General features: G+C 44.1%; 1 protein-coding gene across 2 annotated transcripts in view; it reads right to left on the bottom strand.

Annotated features, from left to right (window-relative positions):
- Positions 1-17,654, bottom strand: part of MAP4K3 (mitogen-activated protein kinase kinase kinase kinase 3) — an 831,592-nt gene extending 813,938 nt beyond the window's left edge. For both annotated transcript variants that reach the window (XM_040350750.1, XM_040350751.1), the window contains exon 1: positions 17,329-17,654. In XM_040350750.1, the coding sequence (XP_040206684.1) occupies positions 17,329-17,424 (96 nt within the window). In that variant the 5' untranslated portion in view covers positions 17,425-17,654. The remainder of the gene's footprint in view (positions 1-17,328) is intronic.
- Positions 17,655-17,953: the final 299 nt, after the last annotated feature.

The following is a 17,953-nucleotide window of genomic DNA, read 5'->3' as shown; positions in this document are numbered from 1 at the left end:
GAGTTGCACCAACAGCACACTGACACAGCACACATAGGCACATAACCCCCCCCGATCACCCCCCCAGCACCCCCAGATCACCCCCTGTCACAGTGTCACTGATTGCAGTGATCATTTATTTTCTGATCACTGCTTTTAGTGTCAGTGTGACAGAAAAAAGTGTCAGGGCAGTTAGGTTTAGGCCCCTTTAGGTCCAGGGTAGCCCCCTACCCCCCCCCCAATAAAGGTTTAACCCCTGATTGCCCCTAAAGTTAACCCTTTCACCCCTATTGCCAGTGTCACTAAGCGATCGGTTTCTGATCGCTGTATTAGTGTCACTGTTGCCGCTAGGCAGTTAGTTTTTTTTGAGGTTCGCCGCCAGGTTTATATAGCGTTAGGTACCCCCATAAATAAAGGTTTTAACCCCTGATTGCCCCTAGAGTTAACCCTTTCACCCCTATTGCCAGTGTCACTAAGCGATCGGTTTCTGATCGCTGTATTAGTGTCACTGTTGCCGCTAGGCAGTTAGTTTTTTTTGAGGTTCGCCGCCAGGTTTATATAGCATTAGGTACCCCCATAAATAAAGGTTTTAACCCCTGATTGCCCCTAGAGTTAACCCTTTCACCACTGATCACTGTATAAGTGTCACTGGTGACGTGGTTAGCCAGTTAGTTATTTAGTTATTTTAGGTTCGCCACCAGGTTTTTAGAAAGCGTTAGGTACCCCCATATATTACCGAATAAAGGTTTTAACCCCCTGATTGCCCCCTAGTTAACCCTTTCACCAGTGATCACCGTATAAGTGTTACGGTTGACGCTGGTTGGTTAGTTTGCTGTTTATAGCATCAGAGCACCCGCCGTATATAACCCAATAGGTTTAACCCCCTGATCACCCGGCGGGTGATATAAATTTAATTTTAGCGCCAGTCAGGGTCTGCGTCGCCCCAGGCAGCGTTAGGTTAGAGCCAGTACCGCTTACACCCACTCGCTAAGCATACACCCCCCTTAGTGGTATAGGATCTGAACGGATCGATACCTGATCTGATCAGATCTATACTAGCGTACCCAGCAGTTTAGGGTACCCAAAAACGCATTGTTAGCGGAATCAGCCCAGATACCCGCTAGCACCTGCGTTTTCCCCCTCTGCCCAGCCCAACCCACCCAAGTGCAGTATCGATCGATCACTGTCACTTACAAAACACAAGACACATAACTGCAGCGTTCGCAGAGACAGGCCTGATCCCTGCGATCGCTTACAGTTTTTTTTGAAGCGTTTTCTACATTTGCTTTTCTATAGTCAGGTGCTTTTTTTACCTGTGAATCCTTACCATTGTACCACTAAATTTAGAGTCCAAAATGGCAAACCGAAGGTACAATGATAAGCAGGCCTTGGAGTTCATGTGCATGTCAGATAGTGAAGAGGAGGAGGTCACGCATCTGACAGATTCTGGCTCAGAATATGAACCCATTTACGACAGCGGCTCCATGTCAGATAGCTCGCACGACGAAGTTGAGGTCCCTGCTAAGGCCAGGCGTACCCGATCCCATTCTGATGTTGTTGAGCAGCAAGAACCGCAGGACCCTCGTATGGAGCAGAGATCCAGTACTAGCGCCGCTATTCCTTCTGGTGAATTGGCAAGCACCAGCGGCCTAGTACACCCTGGTCGTTTATCCAGCACTGCAGTAACACTTGGTGACGTGGCGAGTCCCATAAGTGCAGTTGAAGCTGGCGATGTGGCAAGCACAAGTAGTGTCCCGCTGCCACCAAGAAGAAGACAGAGACAGGCCCGTCGTGCCCATAGTGCCCTTCCTGTAGAATTTGCCTATCCTGATTGGGTCCCCACCACTTCTACAGCACCTGTACTTCCCCCATTCACTGGCCAACCCGGTATTCAGGTGGATACAGCGAACTTTACGTCACTTGATTTTTATTCGCTGTATTTCACGGAAGATCTCTATAGATCTATTGTGGACCAGACTAATTTATATGCTGGTACTTACATCGCCGCTAACCCCCAGTCTCGCCTTGCCAAACATTGGAAACCTCTCGAGGTTTCCGAATTTAAGACCTTTCTGGGCCTTACCCTCAACATGGGCATACACAAATCTCCGTCATTGCGGATGTATTGGTCCACACATCCCATTGACCATATGTACATTTTCTCTGCTCACATGGCCAGGAAACGATACGAGGCGATCCTGCGGTTCCTGCATTTCAGTGACAATGCACTTTGTCGTCCACGTGGAGACCCTGAATTTGACCGGCTCTACAAAATTCGGCCCCTCGTAAACCATTTCAACGAACGTTTTGCAGCCTTGTTTAATCTCCAGCAGGTTGTATGAGTTGATGAGTCCCTGATTAAATTTGCTGGCCGCTTGTCTTTCAAACAGTACCTTCCCAGCAAGCGTTCCAGATACGGGGTCAAGCTCTATAAGCTCTGTGACAGGGCCACAGGCTACACATGGAGCTTTAGGGTTTACGAGGGAAAAGATAGTCAGGTAGAGCCGGAAGGATGCCCAGATTACATGGGGAGCGCTGGCAAGATTGTTTGGGACTTGGTGTCACCCTTATTCGGAAAGGGGTACCATTTGTATGTGGACAATTTTTACAGCAGCGTGCCACTTTTTAGCCACTTATTTGATCAACAGATTGGAGCATGTGGCACCGTGCGACCTAATCGCCGGGGCTTCCCCCAGCGGCTTGTAGATGCCTGTGTTAGGCCGGGGGCGAGAGCCTGCTGCAGATGTAAAAATTTGCTCGCTGTGAAGTGGCGGGACAATAGGAATGTTTTCGTTCTTACCACCCTTCACGCAGACACGACAGTCCAAATTCGTACGGCGACTGGTGTTGTGGAGAAACCCCTCTGTGTCCACGAATATAACCAAAACATGGGAGGGGTGGACCTCAACGACCAGTTAATGGCGCCGTATCATATTGCCCGTAAGACGAGACGCTGGTACAAAAAAGTGTCTCTACATTTATTTCAATTGGCTCTACTGAATGCTCATGTCGTATACAGAGCTTCAGGACGGAATGAATCCTTCCTTCAATTCCAGAGGGATATCATCACAGAACTCCTGTATCCAGGCGGTATTGTACCTCACCATCTCCTACCAAATGCAGTAAGCCGACTGCATGAGAGGCATTTTTCTTATGTCCTCCCGAGTACCCCTACCCAACGAGCCCCCCAAAGAAAATGTCGTGTCTGTACCAAGCGCGGATTTAGGCGTGACACCCGTTATTTTTGTCCCAAATGTCCTGGCAATCCTGGTCTTTGTATTGGTGAATGTTTTGAACGCTTCCACACACACGTTAATTATTAGTGTAGGGTGAAACATTTCACAGGCTAGGCACACTCACACAGGGTCTCCCAAGATGCCATCGCATTTTGAGAGACCCAAACCTGGAACCGAAAAGTTGAAGTTACAGTTCACAGTTACAAAAAAAAGTGTTAAAAAAAAAAAAAAAAAAAAGTAAAAAATAAAAACACACAAAAAAATATAAAATAAAAAAAACAAAAATAGTTGTCGTTTTATTGTTCTCTCCCTCTCTATTCTCTCTCTATTGTTCTGCTCTTTTTTACTGTATTCTATTCTGCAAAGTTTTATTGTTGTTATGTTTTTTAATGCTTGCTTTTCAGGTATGTAATTTATTTTACTGTTTTCAGGTACGCCATTCAGCTGTTGCCCGGACTTATTTATCTTGACAGCAACAGCGTTTGCTCCCACGATATATAAAGCCGCGACTCCAGTGCTGTAGGAGGTGATTTCACCACCACAGTTAAAAAAAAGAGCATATATGCCGAAGCATGCGGGCACCAGGGGCGGAGGAGCGATTTTGCTCCTAATGCCGCGTACATACGGTTGACATTCCTACGGAGGCTTTCCCGTGGAAAAGTCTGACCATGTGTACACGGCATAGAAAAGTCCGACCGTGTGTACGCGGCATAGAAAAGTCCGACCGTACGCGGCATAACTTTTTTGCGGGAGGATGCCCCCATGCTTTGGCATATATATATTTTAGGCACAGGTTGCGTTAAAAAATGTTTTATTTTTTACTATGTTTTTTTATAGGTATTTGCTTTGCAGGTATGGTATGATCTTACTGTTATACTGGAATGTTACTTTGTTTTAATGTTAACCATCATTTGCTTAGCAGGTACGCCATTCAGTTGCAGTGCGGATTTATTTAGCGTGACAGCAACAGCGTTTGCTCCCACGATATATAAAGCCGCGACTCCAATGCTGTAGGAGGTGATTTCACCACTACAGTTCAAAAAAGAGCATATATGCCGGAGCATGGGGGCATTAGGGGCGGAGGAGCGATTTTGCTCCTAATGCCGCGTACATACGGTTGACATTCCTACGGAGGCTTTCCTGTGGAAAAGTCTGACCATGTGTACACGGCATAGAAAAGTCCGACCGTGTGTACGCGGCATAGAAAAGTCCGACCGTACGCGGCATAACTTTTTTGCGGGAGGATGCCCCATGCTTCGGCATATATAAATGGTGCATGTATGCCCATCATTAGAAGTGGGTGGATGAAGGGAGGTATTCTAATGGTGGGCATACCCACCGATCAATCTTTTTTTTGTTCAGCCAACAGACTGCATGAAAAAAAAAAAGATTACAATACATGTCCAACAAGAACCATCAACGTACTGGTATGTTGCAGGACTTTGAATGGTTATACCAGAATGATGCCTGCGGGTTTAGGCATCATCTTGGTATCATTCTTTTCAGCCAGCGGTCGGCTTTCATGTAAAAGCAGTCCTAGCGGCTAATTAGCCTCTAGACTGCTTTTACATTCAGTGGGAGGGAATGTCCCCCCCCCCCAGATATAAACGGCGCCATTGAGAATATGGGAAAGCATTTTATCACACCGATCTTGGTGTGGTCAGAGGAAAGATCTAGGGTCTAATAGACCCCATTTAAAAAAAAAAAAAGAGTACCTGTCACTAACTATTGCTATCATAAGGGATATTTACATTCCCTGAGATAACAATAAAAATGGTAAAAAAAATAAATAAATGGAAGGAACAGTTAACAAATAAAATAAAAAAAGCGAAATAAATATATAAAAAAATAAAAAAATAAAAAAAAGCATCCCTGTCCCCCCCTGCTCTTGCGCAAAGACGAACGCAAGCGTCGGTCTGGAGTCATATGTAAACAGCAATTGCACCATGCATGTGAGGTATCACCGCGAAGGGCAGATCGAGGGCAGTCATTTTAGCAGTAGACCTACTCTGTAAATCTAATGTGGTAACCTGTAAAGGCTTTTAAAGGCTTTTAAAAATGTATGTAGTTTGTCGCCACTGCGCGTTTGTGCGCAATTTTAAAGTATGTCGTGTTTGGTATCCATGTACTCGGCCTAAGATCATAATTTTTATTTCATCAATAATTTGGGCAATATAGTGTGTTTTAGTGCTTTAAAATAAAAAAAAGTGTATTTTTTCCCCAAAAAATGCGTTTGAAAAAACGCTGCGCAAATACTGTGTGGAAATTTTTTTTGCAACACCCACCATTTTAATCTGTAGGGCCTTTGCTTTAAAAAAATATATAATGTTTGGGGGTTCAACTTTACTTTCTTGCAAAAAAATAATATGTTTTTATGTAAACAAACAGTGTCAGAAAGGGCTTTTTCTTCAAGTGGTTAGAAGAGTGGGTGATGTGTGACATAAGCTTCAAATTGTTGTGCATAAAATGCCAGGACAATTGAAAACCCCCCCAAATGACCCCATTTTGGAAAGTAGACACCCCAAGCTATTTGCTGAGAGGCATCTTAAGTCCATGGAATATTTTAGATTTTGACCCAAGTTGCGGGAAATATAAATATATATATATATTTTTTTGCGCAAAGTTGTCACTAAATGATATATTGCTCAAACATGCCATGGGCATATGTGGAATTACACCCCAAAATGCATTCTGCTGCTTCTCCTGAGTACGGGGATACCACATGTGTGAGACTTTTTGGGAGCCTAGCCGCGTACGGGACCCCAAAAACCAATCACCGCCTTCAGGCTTTCTAAGGGTGTAAATTTTTGATTTCACTCCTCACTACCTATCACAGTTTCGAAGGCCATAAAATGCCAAAATAGCACAAAAAAAACCCAAATGACCCCATTTTGGAAAGAAGACACCCCAAGGAAACTGCTGAGAGGCATGTTGAGTCCATTGATTTTTTTTTTTTTTTGTCCAAAGTGATTGAATAATGAGAAAAAAAAAAAAAAAAAGAAAAATGTGTCACTAAATGATATATTGCTCACACATGCCATGGTTATATGTGGAGTTGCACCCTAAAATACATTCTGCTGCTTCTCCTGAGTACGGGGATACCACATGTTTGGGACTTTTTGGGAGCCTAGCCGCGTACGGGACCCCGAAAACCAAGCACCGCCTTCAGCATTTCTAAGGGCGCAAATTTTTGATTTCACTCCTCACTACCTATCACAGTTTCGAAGGCCATAAAATGCCAAAATAGCACAAAAAACCCCCAAATGACCCCATTTTGGAAAGTAGACACCCCAAGCTATTTGCTGAGAGGCATGTTGAGTCCATGGAATATTTAATTTTTTTGCCCCAAGTGATTGAATCATGACCAAAAAAAATTAAAATAAAAAAATGTACAAAACATTGTCACTAAATGATATATTTCTCACACATGCCATGGTTATATGTGGAATTGCACCCCAAAATACATTCTGCTACTTCTCCTGAGTACGGGGATACCACATGTGTGGGACTTTTTGGGAGCCTAGCCGCGTATGAGACCCCGAAAACCAAGCACCGCCTTCAAGATTTCTAAGGACATAAATTTTTGATTTCACTCACACAAATCTTGAAGGCAGTGCTTGGTTTTCGGGGCCCCGTACGCGGCTAGGCTCCCAAAAAGTCCCACACATGTGGTATCCCCGTACTCAGGAGAAGCAGCAGAATGTATTTTGGGGTGCAATTCCACATATAACCGTGGCATGTGTGAGAAATATATCATTTAGTGACAACGTTTTGTATTTTTTTTTTTTTGGTCATTATTCAGTGACTTGGGGCAAAAAAATTAAATATTCCATGGACTCAACATGCCTCTCAGCAAATAGCTTGGGGTGTCTACTTTCCAAAATGGGGTCATTTGGGGGGGTTTTGTGCTGTTTTGGCATTTTATTGCCTTCGAAACTATGATAGGTAGTGAGGAGTGAAATCAAAAATTTATGCCCTTAGAAATCCTGAAGGCGGTGATTGGTTTTCGGGGTCCCGTACGCGGCTAGGCTCCCAAAAAGTCCCACACATGTGGTATCCCCGTACTCAGGAGAAGCAGCAGAATGTATTTTGGGGTGCAATTCCACATATAACCGTGGCATGTGTGAGAAATATATCATTTAGTGACAACGTTTTGTATTTTTTTTTTTTTGGTCATTATTCAGTGACTTGGGGCAAAAAAATTAAATATTCCATGGACTCAACATGCCTCTCAGCAAATAGCTTGGGGTGTCTACTTTCCAAAATGGGGTCATTTGGGGGGGTTTTGTGCTGTTTTGGCATTTTATTGCCTTCGAAACTGTGATAGGTAGTGAGGAGTGAAATCAAAAATTTATGCCCTTAGAAATCCTGAAGGCGGTGATTGGTTTTCGGGGTCCCGTACGCGGCTAGGCTCCCAAAAAGTCCCACACATGTGGTATCCCCGTACTCAGGAGAAGCAGCAGAATGTATTTTGGGGTGCAATTCCACATATGCCCATGGCATATGTGAGAAATATATCATTTAGTGACAACGTTTTGTAAAAATTTTTTTTTTTTTTTTTTTTGGTCATTATTCAATCACTTGGGGCCATAAAATTAAATATTCCATGGACTCAACATGCCTCTCAGCAAATAGCTTGGGGTGTCTTCTTTCCAAAATGGGGTCATTTGGGGGGGTTGTGTGACATCTTGGCATTTTATGGCCTTCAAAACTGTGATAGGTAGTGATAGGTAGTGAGGAGTGAAATCAAAAATGTATGCCCTTAGAAATCTTGAAGGCGGTGCTTTGTTTTCGGGGCCCCGTATGCGGCTAGGCTCACAAAAAGTCCCACATATGTGGTATCCCCGTACTCGGGAGAAGCAGCAGAATGTATTTTGGGGTGCAATTCCACATATAACTATGGCATGTGTGAGCAATATATCATTTAGTGACAACTTTGTGCAAAAAAAAAATCAGTTTGTCATATTCCCGCAACTTGTGTCAAAATATAAAATATTCCATGGACTCGACATGCCTCTCAGCAAATAGCTTAGGGTGTCTACTTTCCAAAATGGGGTCATTTGGTTTTTTTTTTTGCTATTTTGGCATTTTATGGCCTTCGAAACCTTGATAGGTAGTGAGGAGTGAAATCAAAAATTTGTGCCCTTAGAAATGCTGAAGGCGGTGCTTGGGTTTTGGGGCCCCGTATGCGGCTAGGCTCCCAAAAAGTCCCACACATGTGGTATCCCCGTACTCAGAAGAAGCAGCAGAATGTATTTTGGGGTGCAATTCCACATATAACCATGGCATGTGTGAGAAATATATCATTTAGTGACAACTTTTTGTAAACATTTTTTTTTTTTTTTTTCGTCATTATTCAATCACTTGGGACAAAAAAATTAAATATTCAATGGACTCAACATGCCTCTCAGCAGTTTCCTTGGGGTGTCTACTTTCCAAAATGGGGTCATTTGGGGGGGTTTTGTACTGCCCTGCCATTTTAGCACCTCAAGAAATGAGATAGGCAGTCATAAAATAAAAGCTGTGTAAATTCCAGAAAATGTACCCTAGTTTGTAGACGCTATAACTTTTGCGAAAACCAATAAATATACGCTTATTGCGATTTTTTTTACTAAAGACATGTGGCTGAATACATTTTGGCCTAAATGTTTGACTAAAATTTAGTTTATTCGATTTTTTTTACTTTTTGTTATAAGAAAAATCATTTTTTTTCAAAATTTACGGTCTTTTTGCGTTTATATCGCAAAAAATAAAAATCGCAGAGGCGATCAAATACCATCAAAATAAAGCTCTATTTGTGGGAAGAAAAGGACGCAAGTTTCGTTTCGGTACAACATTGCATGACCGCGCAATTACCAGTTAAAGCAGCGCATTGCCAAATTGTAAAAACACCTTGGGTCTTTAGACAGCGTATTGGTCCGGGGCTTAAGTGGTTAATCCACCCCTGTGAATTGCTATTGTGCTCTTTTTTCGGATCAGCAAAAAAAAAAAAAAAAAAGGGTTCCTTTTTTTAATTGGTCCAAAAAATATATATATATATATATATATATATATATATATATATATATATATTTTTTGGACCAATGAAAAAACTGACCCTTTTTTTTTTTTTGCTGATCCGAAAATGATCCGATCCGTGACTCCTGATCCGAGGATCGATCCGATCCGTGAGTTTTTTGATCCGTTGCACCCCTAACCAGAACGCATGTGAATGCAACTCAGAAAAAAAAAAAAAAAAAAACAGAACAACAAATATTGCTGTTTGCCTCACCATGTTCTTTTGCAGACTGATTCTGAATGGGAGAGTCTGGTTCCTTATACAGTAATTACTTGGTGCACACACAGTGTTCTTAAGCTGCATTCACACCTGAGCGTTTCGTTTTCAGGCAGAAAGTTGTGCGTTTTTGCAGCGATTTTTACAGCGTTTTTGTACAGGTCAAAACGCTCAGATGTGAACAAGTGCCATTGAAGTGAACGGGATTCCAAAATGTAAACTCCTATTGCAAGGGGTGCCTACAATTTTACTTCTAAGTGCAGACTTCTGGGAAAAGCAGAGAGCCAATCACATAAGCATGAGATGACGTTTCTAGGGGCATTCTGTACAGCAGTGTACAGAATATCCCCAGGTTGTCATATTGCACTGAATTTCACAGAAAATTATAGAAACTGCAGATTGAAAATGAAAGATAATTTTAACATTAAATCTCAATATGGATAATGTAGCAATTGTATATATTCACTTCCAAACCAGGTATTTTTTTGGCAATTTTTGTTTCTATGTAACAATTTGTATTTTCTCGAGTCGTCTTCCAGGACGGCACCTTGAGAGTAGACTGGCTCCACCTGACAGGAAACACAATCAAAAAGAGGTTTAAAAACCCCGCCCCTCCCCGTGCACCTCAGTTCATGATTGTGTTTCCCCCAGCGAAACGTTTTTTTGTTTTTCTAAAAAGACCTAAGGCCTGGGGCTGGTGGTCCCCCTCCTGGAAGGTGAGCCATGGGTCCTGGGAGGCCTTGAGCTCAGTGAGGCTATTGCCTGTCCAGAGGGTCTCCCCGTATTGAGAGGGGGGGGAGCTGAAGGAAAACTATGTTTGGAAACCCCCCCCTGCTAGGTGTATCTGGGATAGTGGCTACCTCAGAACACCTAGGTGGCTGGAATCCCTCTCTCCCGAGCGTCTTCCTACCTGCTGGATCGGGTAAAGACTCATCTCCACGCTGTGGACTCGGCTGCTGTTCTCCCAGGCTCGTTTCTCGGTGGAGCCAGCATTCGACGCTGCGTCGATGGCGACGCATGGTGATGACGTACTTCCGGTTCCGGTCTTCACCAAAATGGCGGCCGCCATCGGCGTTAGCTCACACACACACGGAGCGCAGCAGGGGAGAGAGTGGCGCCCGATTCGACGGTGCCATGGAGCGTGAGGACCGCCCGGCACTAACCGCTGCTGCAGAGGAAGCCACCAGGGGTGAGTCTACCTCTAAAAAACTTCATTGGGGCACTTGGACTGGGTCCTTATTCCCCACACACCCCCCTTCCCTTCCCCTACTCCCTTTTTGTATTAAAGCCTTGTCTTTTACTTTCAGGGGAAGAGGTTACTGCCCAGGGGGAGGCTTCTAGTGTTTCTGCTAAACATACATCTAAAGCTAAAAGATGTGGGAATTGTAGCATTAAGCTAGCCACAGACTATTCCAAGCTTTTGTGTGCTAAGTGCATTCAAAAACTCACAGGGAAGGAAACTTCGCTAATAATGAAAGAATTCCTGACGGTTCAGTCAGAAATGCTTTCCACATTAAAGGAGTTTAAGGAAGTCTTAAAAACCAAAGAACCTGATCCCCTAGCAGCTGGACCCTCCTCACAGGAAAGCTTATCCACCTCGGCTCCGAGATTTTTGAGGGCTAGGGACGTTCTTCTATCAGACTCTGAGGATTCAGAGGCTCAGGAAGAAGGTCTCATTGATAGCCAGTCAGATGATGAGGATGAAGATGCTAGATCAGGCAAATTTATTTTTTCTAAAACACTACCGAGTGGAACTCCTGTCACCCCAAGACTTGACGTTTGGCAGAAGAGTCCTGCAGTCAGTGGTCCCGCCCTAAGGTAGGCCTGAGGGTTACTTGCTTATCTCTCAAGGTGCCGTCCTGGAAGACGACTCGAGAAAATACCAGTTACTCACCGGTAGCTGTTTTTCTATGAGTCTTACAGGACGGCAGGCCTATTTCCCACCCTGATGACTTCGTATGGTTTGTATTTCATATACTGGTTCCCGTGCTCTTATGGTGGTTACTTTATCACGAACTGAGGTGCACGGGGAGGGGCGGGGTTTTTAAACCTCTTTTTGATTGTGTTTCCTGTCAGGTGGAGCCAGTCTACTCTCAAGGTGCCGTCCTGTAAGACTCATAGAAAAACAGCTACCGGTGAGTAACTGGTATTTTTGTGATCGAAAATTAATTTGAACCCCCAAAGGTGGGTTTTGCAATTTGTTGGTGTCACACAGTGGCAGCGGTTTTAAAAATGCAATTTTTTGTTTTACATTTTAATGCAAAAAAGCACAATACATAACCCCTTTTTTAAATATAAAACATGATGTTACACAAAGTAAATAGATACCAAACATTTCATGCTTTAAAATTGCGCATGCCCATGCAACGGTGAGAAACTGCATACATTTTACTATCCATAGGCAATGCTTTTAAAGTCTTTACAGGTTACCACTTTAGATTTACAGAGGTCTAGTGCTAGCATTACTGGCAATGATCTGACGTTTGCGGTGATACCTCACGTGTGGGACGATCACATTTTGCGTGCGTGGCCAACATGTACATTCGCTTTTGCGAATTAGTTAGCCGCTTAGTTAGCCACTAGGATTGCTTTTACAAGAGAGCCGACCACCTGCTCTAAAACGTAGTGAGTGTACAGCTTGCACAACAGTGTAAATTTGCTGTCCCTCAAAATAACGCAACACACATCCATTAATGTCTAAACTGCAGGCAAGTACGATTATAAATTTTTTACCAAAATTAAGCCCAGGTTCACACTGTGTACGATTTGCTTCGATTTGAGATGCGATTTCACTTGTGAAATCGCATCTCAAATCGGCGGCATTTGCCGGCAATAACACTGTCCTAATCGGTGCGACGCCGCATCTGCGGCGCTGCACCGATTTCAAAAAGTAGTTCCTGTACTACTTTTTGCGATTTAGGGCCGCGATTTACAAAGACATCTGTGCAGAAACCTGCACAGATGTCTCTTAAATCGCGGCCGAAATCGGGACTGCCGGTGGGAGTGAAATCGTGCGAGTTCAGCTGCACCGATTTCAAAAAGTAGTTCCTGTACTACTTTTTGCGATTTAGGGCCGCGATTTACAAAGACATCTGTGCAGAAACCTGCACAGATGTCTCTTAAATCGCGGCCGAAATCGGGACTGCCGGTGGGAGTGAAATCGTGCGAGTTCAGCTGAACTCGCACGGCTTCACTCCCGCAGCCCAGTGTGAACCAGGGCTAAAACACATCTTTGTCATTGTAATTTTAGCAATTACATTATCTTTCATAATATAAAAAAAAACAAATGGGCTAACTTTACTGTTTTATTTTTTAATATAAAAAAGGGAATTTTTTTCCCCCAAAAAATGCGCTTACATGACAGCTGCACAAATATGGCGTGACAAAGTATTGTAGCGACTGTCATTATATTCTCTAGGGTCTCTGAAAAAATATATATGATGTTAGGGGGTTCTAAGTAATTTTCTAGCAAAAAAAAAAAAAAGATTTTAACTTGCAAGTCTGAAAAATATGCTTGGTCCTTAACTAGTTAACTGATAATTGCGCGGCCATGCACTGTTACATAAATACAATTTGTATACATTTTCCACAGAAATAAGTATTTCTTTTGGTGGTATTTGATCACTACTGCGTTTTTATTTTTTGCGCTATTTTTTTATTTTTATTTAATAAATCTTTATAAATATTAATAGTCTCTCACGATCCCATATGTGGTGGGGGTGGGGAAATTTTATGCCCCACCCCTCACTTTTAAGAGCTGAAAAAACACATAGTTTTGTGTTTGTTGGCCGACAATTCTTTGCCGTTTGTATGCAATACAAGTCCACGGCCAACGCTCTTCGGACAAAAGTCGCCAAAAGTAGTGCAGGAACTACTTTTGAAAATCGAAAGCGGTGCCGCACAATCAGGATGCTCCTATTGCCGGGAATAGGCTCCGATTTGTCAATTCACGCCAATGTGATTGGGGGCTAAGGAGTAGATATACTAAAACTGGAGTTTTCAAAAGCTGGTTCAGCTGTGCATGGTATTATTTCTATACAGGATTTATATAGCGCCAACAGTTTGCGCAGCGCTTTACAACATCAGGGAAGACAGTACAGTTACAATACAGGAGGGCCCTGCTCGTTAGAGCTTACAGTCTAGAAGGGAGGGCCAAGTGGAACAAAGGGTAGTAGCTGTGGGGGGATGATCAGATGGACAAACTGAAAATACAGTTGTTAGGTGTGGGTAAGATAGGCTTCTTTGAAGAGGAGGGTTTTTAGGCATCCTCTAAAAGCTAAGAGAAAGGAGATAGATGAACAGATTGGGGTAAGGAGTTCCATAGTCTTGGAGAGGCTCTGGAAAAGTCCTGGAGACGAGCATGGGAGCAGGTGATGAGAGAGCTAGAGAGCAGGAGGTCTTGAGAAGAACGAAGAGAACGATTAGGTTGGTATTTAGAGACTAGGTCAGTGATGTAGCTGGGGCAGAGTTGTGGATGGCTTTGTAGGTAGTTGTACGGTAGCAATCAGCTTCTAATTTCAGTTAGTTCAATTAAGCTTTGGCAATAAAACCTGGAAACGTATTGGTTTATATTCAGAGCTGCACCAGATTTTGCACTCTCCAGTTTTAGCAAATCTACCCCTGATACTTTTGACACGTTGTGGGAACCAGTGATCAGTGCTAGAAATATGCACTGTCACTGTACTGGCTGTGAAGGTGTTAAACAGCCATGGCAATCAAAGGGTGCCATGTGTGCCTAGCCAGTGTTTACTACGTGTGGTGCTTTCACTAAGGCTGCATTCACATCTATGCGACAGCGGCGTACGGCGTAAGCGGCGTACGGCGTAAGCGCCGTATTTTGCCGCGAGTGTGTATCTTTTTTTTTTTTTTTTTTTAGATTCTTCCCATTGCTGTCAATGGGCGAACGCCAATGTCGCCTGAAAAAAACGCGTCCGGGCCTTTTTTTCAGGCGACAGGCGTTCGGCGTCTATGAGATGTGAACCATCTCCATAGACAGCAATGAGAATTCTCCCCTCTAGCGGCAGAAGCGTCCGGCGTCGGGCGTTTTGTCGCATAGATGTGAATGGAGCCTAGGGGAAGTGATGGATTTTAAATGTGTGCAGTGTAGAAAATATAATAGTCCAACTAATATTATAACAAAAAGTCTGAGGCTGGGTTCACACTTTTGCGAATCTGGTGATAAGGGTGCCACAAGTTCTTCTCTGTTCTTATAAATCTCCAACCTGCTGCTTCTATCAGCATCACCAGGCTCAACAGAAAGAGTTTTCATCGTTTAGTAATTGTTTACAATTTATTGGCACAATTAAAAGAACACTAAGGGCCCTTTCACACGGGCGGACGAACGGTCCGTTTTTTACAAGTCCGTTTACGGACTCACAATGCATCCCTATGCGATTGTGGACGTTAGCAGATGAGCATCCGCTAACGTCCGTAATCACCCGCCTCCGCAAAGATCTGCTTTTTCAGACAGAAGAAAACCCTATTTTTCTTCCGTCTGGCGGAACGGATCGGATGAATACGGACACACGGTCCGTATTCATCGATTCCCCATAGGGGAGAGCAGAGGAAAGACAGGGCGGTCTCTGCACAGTGTGCGGGGACCGCCCTGTCCGCCGACAGCTCAGCGGGGATTTACGGATGATCCCCGCTTAGCCGACGGACACACACAGGGCGGATCAATACAGATCCGCTCCGTGTGAAAGGGCCCTTACAGAGTATCAGAATAAACAAGCCTATCTGTAAAAGTAGGGCTCTTCGGTGTTCACCGCAGCTCGGCATGAATTCTACGGACAGCAGAAGTGACGTTGTTGGTTAGGGAATTGGAAATTGCGTCAACGCGTTGCACCTCTCCCACTGGGCGTCATCAAGGACGTCCGTGGATGTATATAAGAACGGAGAATAATTTTGATATATAGGGGTGCCTATAGATATAAGTGAGTCTGACCCCCAGACTAAAAAGCTGAGGGTCCATTTTTTCTGGTAAATGAGGGTACAAGAGGGGTGCCACACTGCACAGCATGTTTACCTGGAACACTTCAGCACTTTTATTATGTATTTTGGAGCACTTTTATTATGTATTTTGGAGCACTTTTATTATGTATTTTGGAGCACTGAGCATTGGAGGATGGCTGTTCATTGAATGGATCACAATTAAAGGGGTTGTAAAGGAAAAAAAATTCCCTAAATAGCTTCCTTTACCTTAGTGCAGTCCTCCACTTACCTCATCCTTCCATTTTGCCTTTAAATGTCATTATTTCTTCTGAGGGGGGAGGGGGCGAGCAGGAGTGTCAGGACACTCTCTACTTTGCAGATAGAGAAAGGAGCTGTGTGTTAGTGGGTGTCCTGACACTCCTGCTGGCCCCCTCCCCCTCAAGAGGCTTTCTCCACACCAGGAAGAAAGCCTTGCATTACGGTGTTGAGTTACAGACAGAAGAACAGGAAGTGAGGATTTCTCAGAAGAAATAAGGACATTTAAAAGCAAAATGGAAGGATGAGGTAAGTGAAGGAGGACTGCACTAAGGTAAAGGGAATTTAGGGGGAAAAAATACCTTTACAATCCCTTCAAGACTTCTTGTTATAACATTAGTTGGACTATAATATTTTCTACACTGCACACATCATTTAACTGATGTATTTACTGTATGCGCTGTGAATATTAGGAATTGGGGTATAAGTGATTTCACACTTGGTGAACAGCAGCTGCAGGAGATTGGTCACGATATTGTTTAGGACTTAGCACGACTAAGTGATGTATTGTATTCCCTTTGCAGGGAAAGAAAATCCATCCCTTCACCCAGTCACAATGGATCTCTGCCTTGTTTACATAGGAAGAGCTCTGTTTTGTGTGTTTTCCCCGACGATTAGCAGCCATCCATTGGCCAGCACCCACAGATTGGCTTCTGCTGTGACCAATCTCAGAAGTTGCGCACACGCCCCCTACCTTGAAGTGCCAAATCATGTACTAGGTATGTGATCTGGCACAGAAGAGCCCCCATACATCCTTGTGATGCAGTCGGTAAGCGGTTTAAATGAAACTAAATCCTCCTATAGCGTATCTTCTGTTTGACCTGCAACTGCCATGGTGCTGCACATGTGATCAGTTAGGACTACAGCCATTTGATGGTTTGACAGTTTGGTTGAAAGCACAAGCAAATGTGACAACATTCACAGCAACTAACTTTTTTGGAAACTGTTAAATTGATGGGTAAGTACAGTAAACTGCTATCTAATCTTTATTTGTTACCTTTTGTTTTAATAAAGATGTATGCCATACTTCTCTTGTTGGTCAGAGAAGTGCACTTACTTTTGCTCTTCAGTGACCCAGACTCTTGCTATCAGCTGACTGCCAAAACCACCCCAAGCCCTGGAAGGATCCTGACGGTATTGTTGGGATCCACCCAGCTGTCTGATTGACAGCTGGCTCCACCACTTGGTGAATGGCTGAGAGCTGACAGTCACTGCTCTCCACTCTGAGTGAACTGAGAGATGAGCAATCGCCAATCATATGATTGCTCTGTTCTCAGGCTTAGAGCCAACATTTGACAGATGGTGGAGGTGAGGATGTGTGTTTGGCCTTCTGCTAACCCCATACATTCCATGTAGTAGCAGCACACCATTACATTGGCCATCCCACTCTATCTCTCCCAAGAACCATGCTCATACTATCCCTGGCTGCTATCTGTGTATGGTCATTGCCAACATCCTCTCCCCATGCAGTCCTGCTGTGTACACTCCTTGTGCCCCGGAACGGGATCTAACGGTGATCTACTTCTGTCAACACATCTCCCCATCCCATCGGGAACAGGCAGCTCCGCGTCACAGCACTTTGCACTTATTTACCTTGTACACATCACCATAGGTGCCACTGCCAATCCTCTGAATGAGCTCAAAATCCTCCTGCGGATTCCTCCGTGACAAGTCGCAGCCTGTGCTCATGGTGACCAGCCGCTCAGGTGTCCGCACCACCCTCAAGATCGCCGGGCCTTCCCAGCTCTCTCACACTCCTAAACGTAGATACGTACGAAATCCAGGAGAATACAAGCCCAGTGGATCCCACAACATGGCTCCTGAGCCAGGCCTGTGCGCAGGCGCAGTGCGGGACAGAAGCCTATGCCAGGGGTGGGGAGAGGAGGTAGAGCGGAGTAGGCCGGGTGTGCTGAACGTTGGAGAGACGGTGGATGTTGGCTGGTGAAGAGCACGGGAACGCTATGGCAACCCCTGATAATGAATATGTTCAGGCTCAGCGTGGTATAGTCATTAGAACCTGTGTACCACAGAGAGCTAACATGAGGGGGGAATAAAGTGGTTTGATCTGTATACTAATTTAATTTATAATTCTAGGAACCAGAAGATATAGCCCACCATGGAAGCTGAGATGGATGAAGCTTGCGTAGCGGCCCATGCACACAGGCAGTTTGGAGTGTGAAGCAGAAGCATGCATCCAAAAAACACACTTTTTAAAGAC

This window comes from Rana temporaria, chromosome 4 (assembly GCF_905171775.1).
Source record: "Rana temporaria chromosome 4, aRanTem1.1, whole genome shotgun sequence".
NCBI lineage: Eukaryota > Metazoa > Chordata > Amphibia > Anura > Ranidae > Rana > Rana temporaria.
The sequence above is the reverse complement of the archived record's forward strand: the minus strand, read 5'-3'. Positions and strand labels throughout refer to the sequence as shown.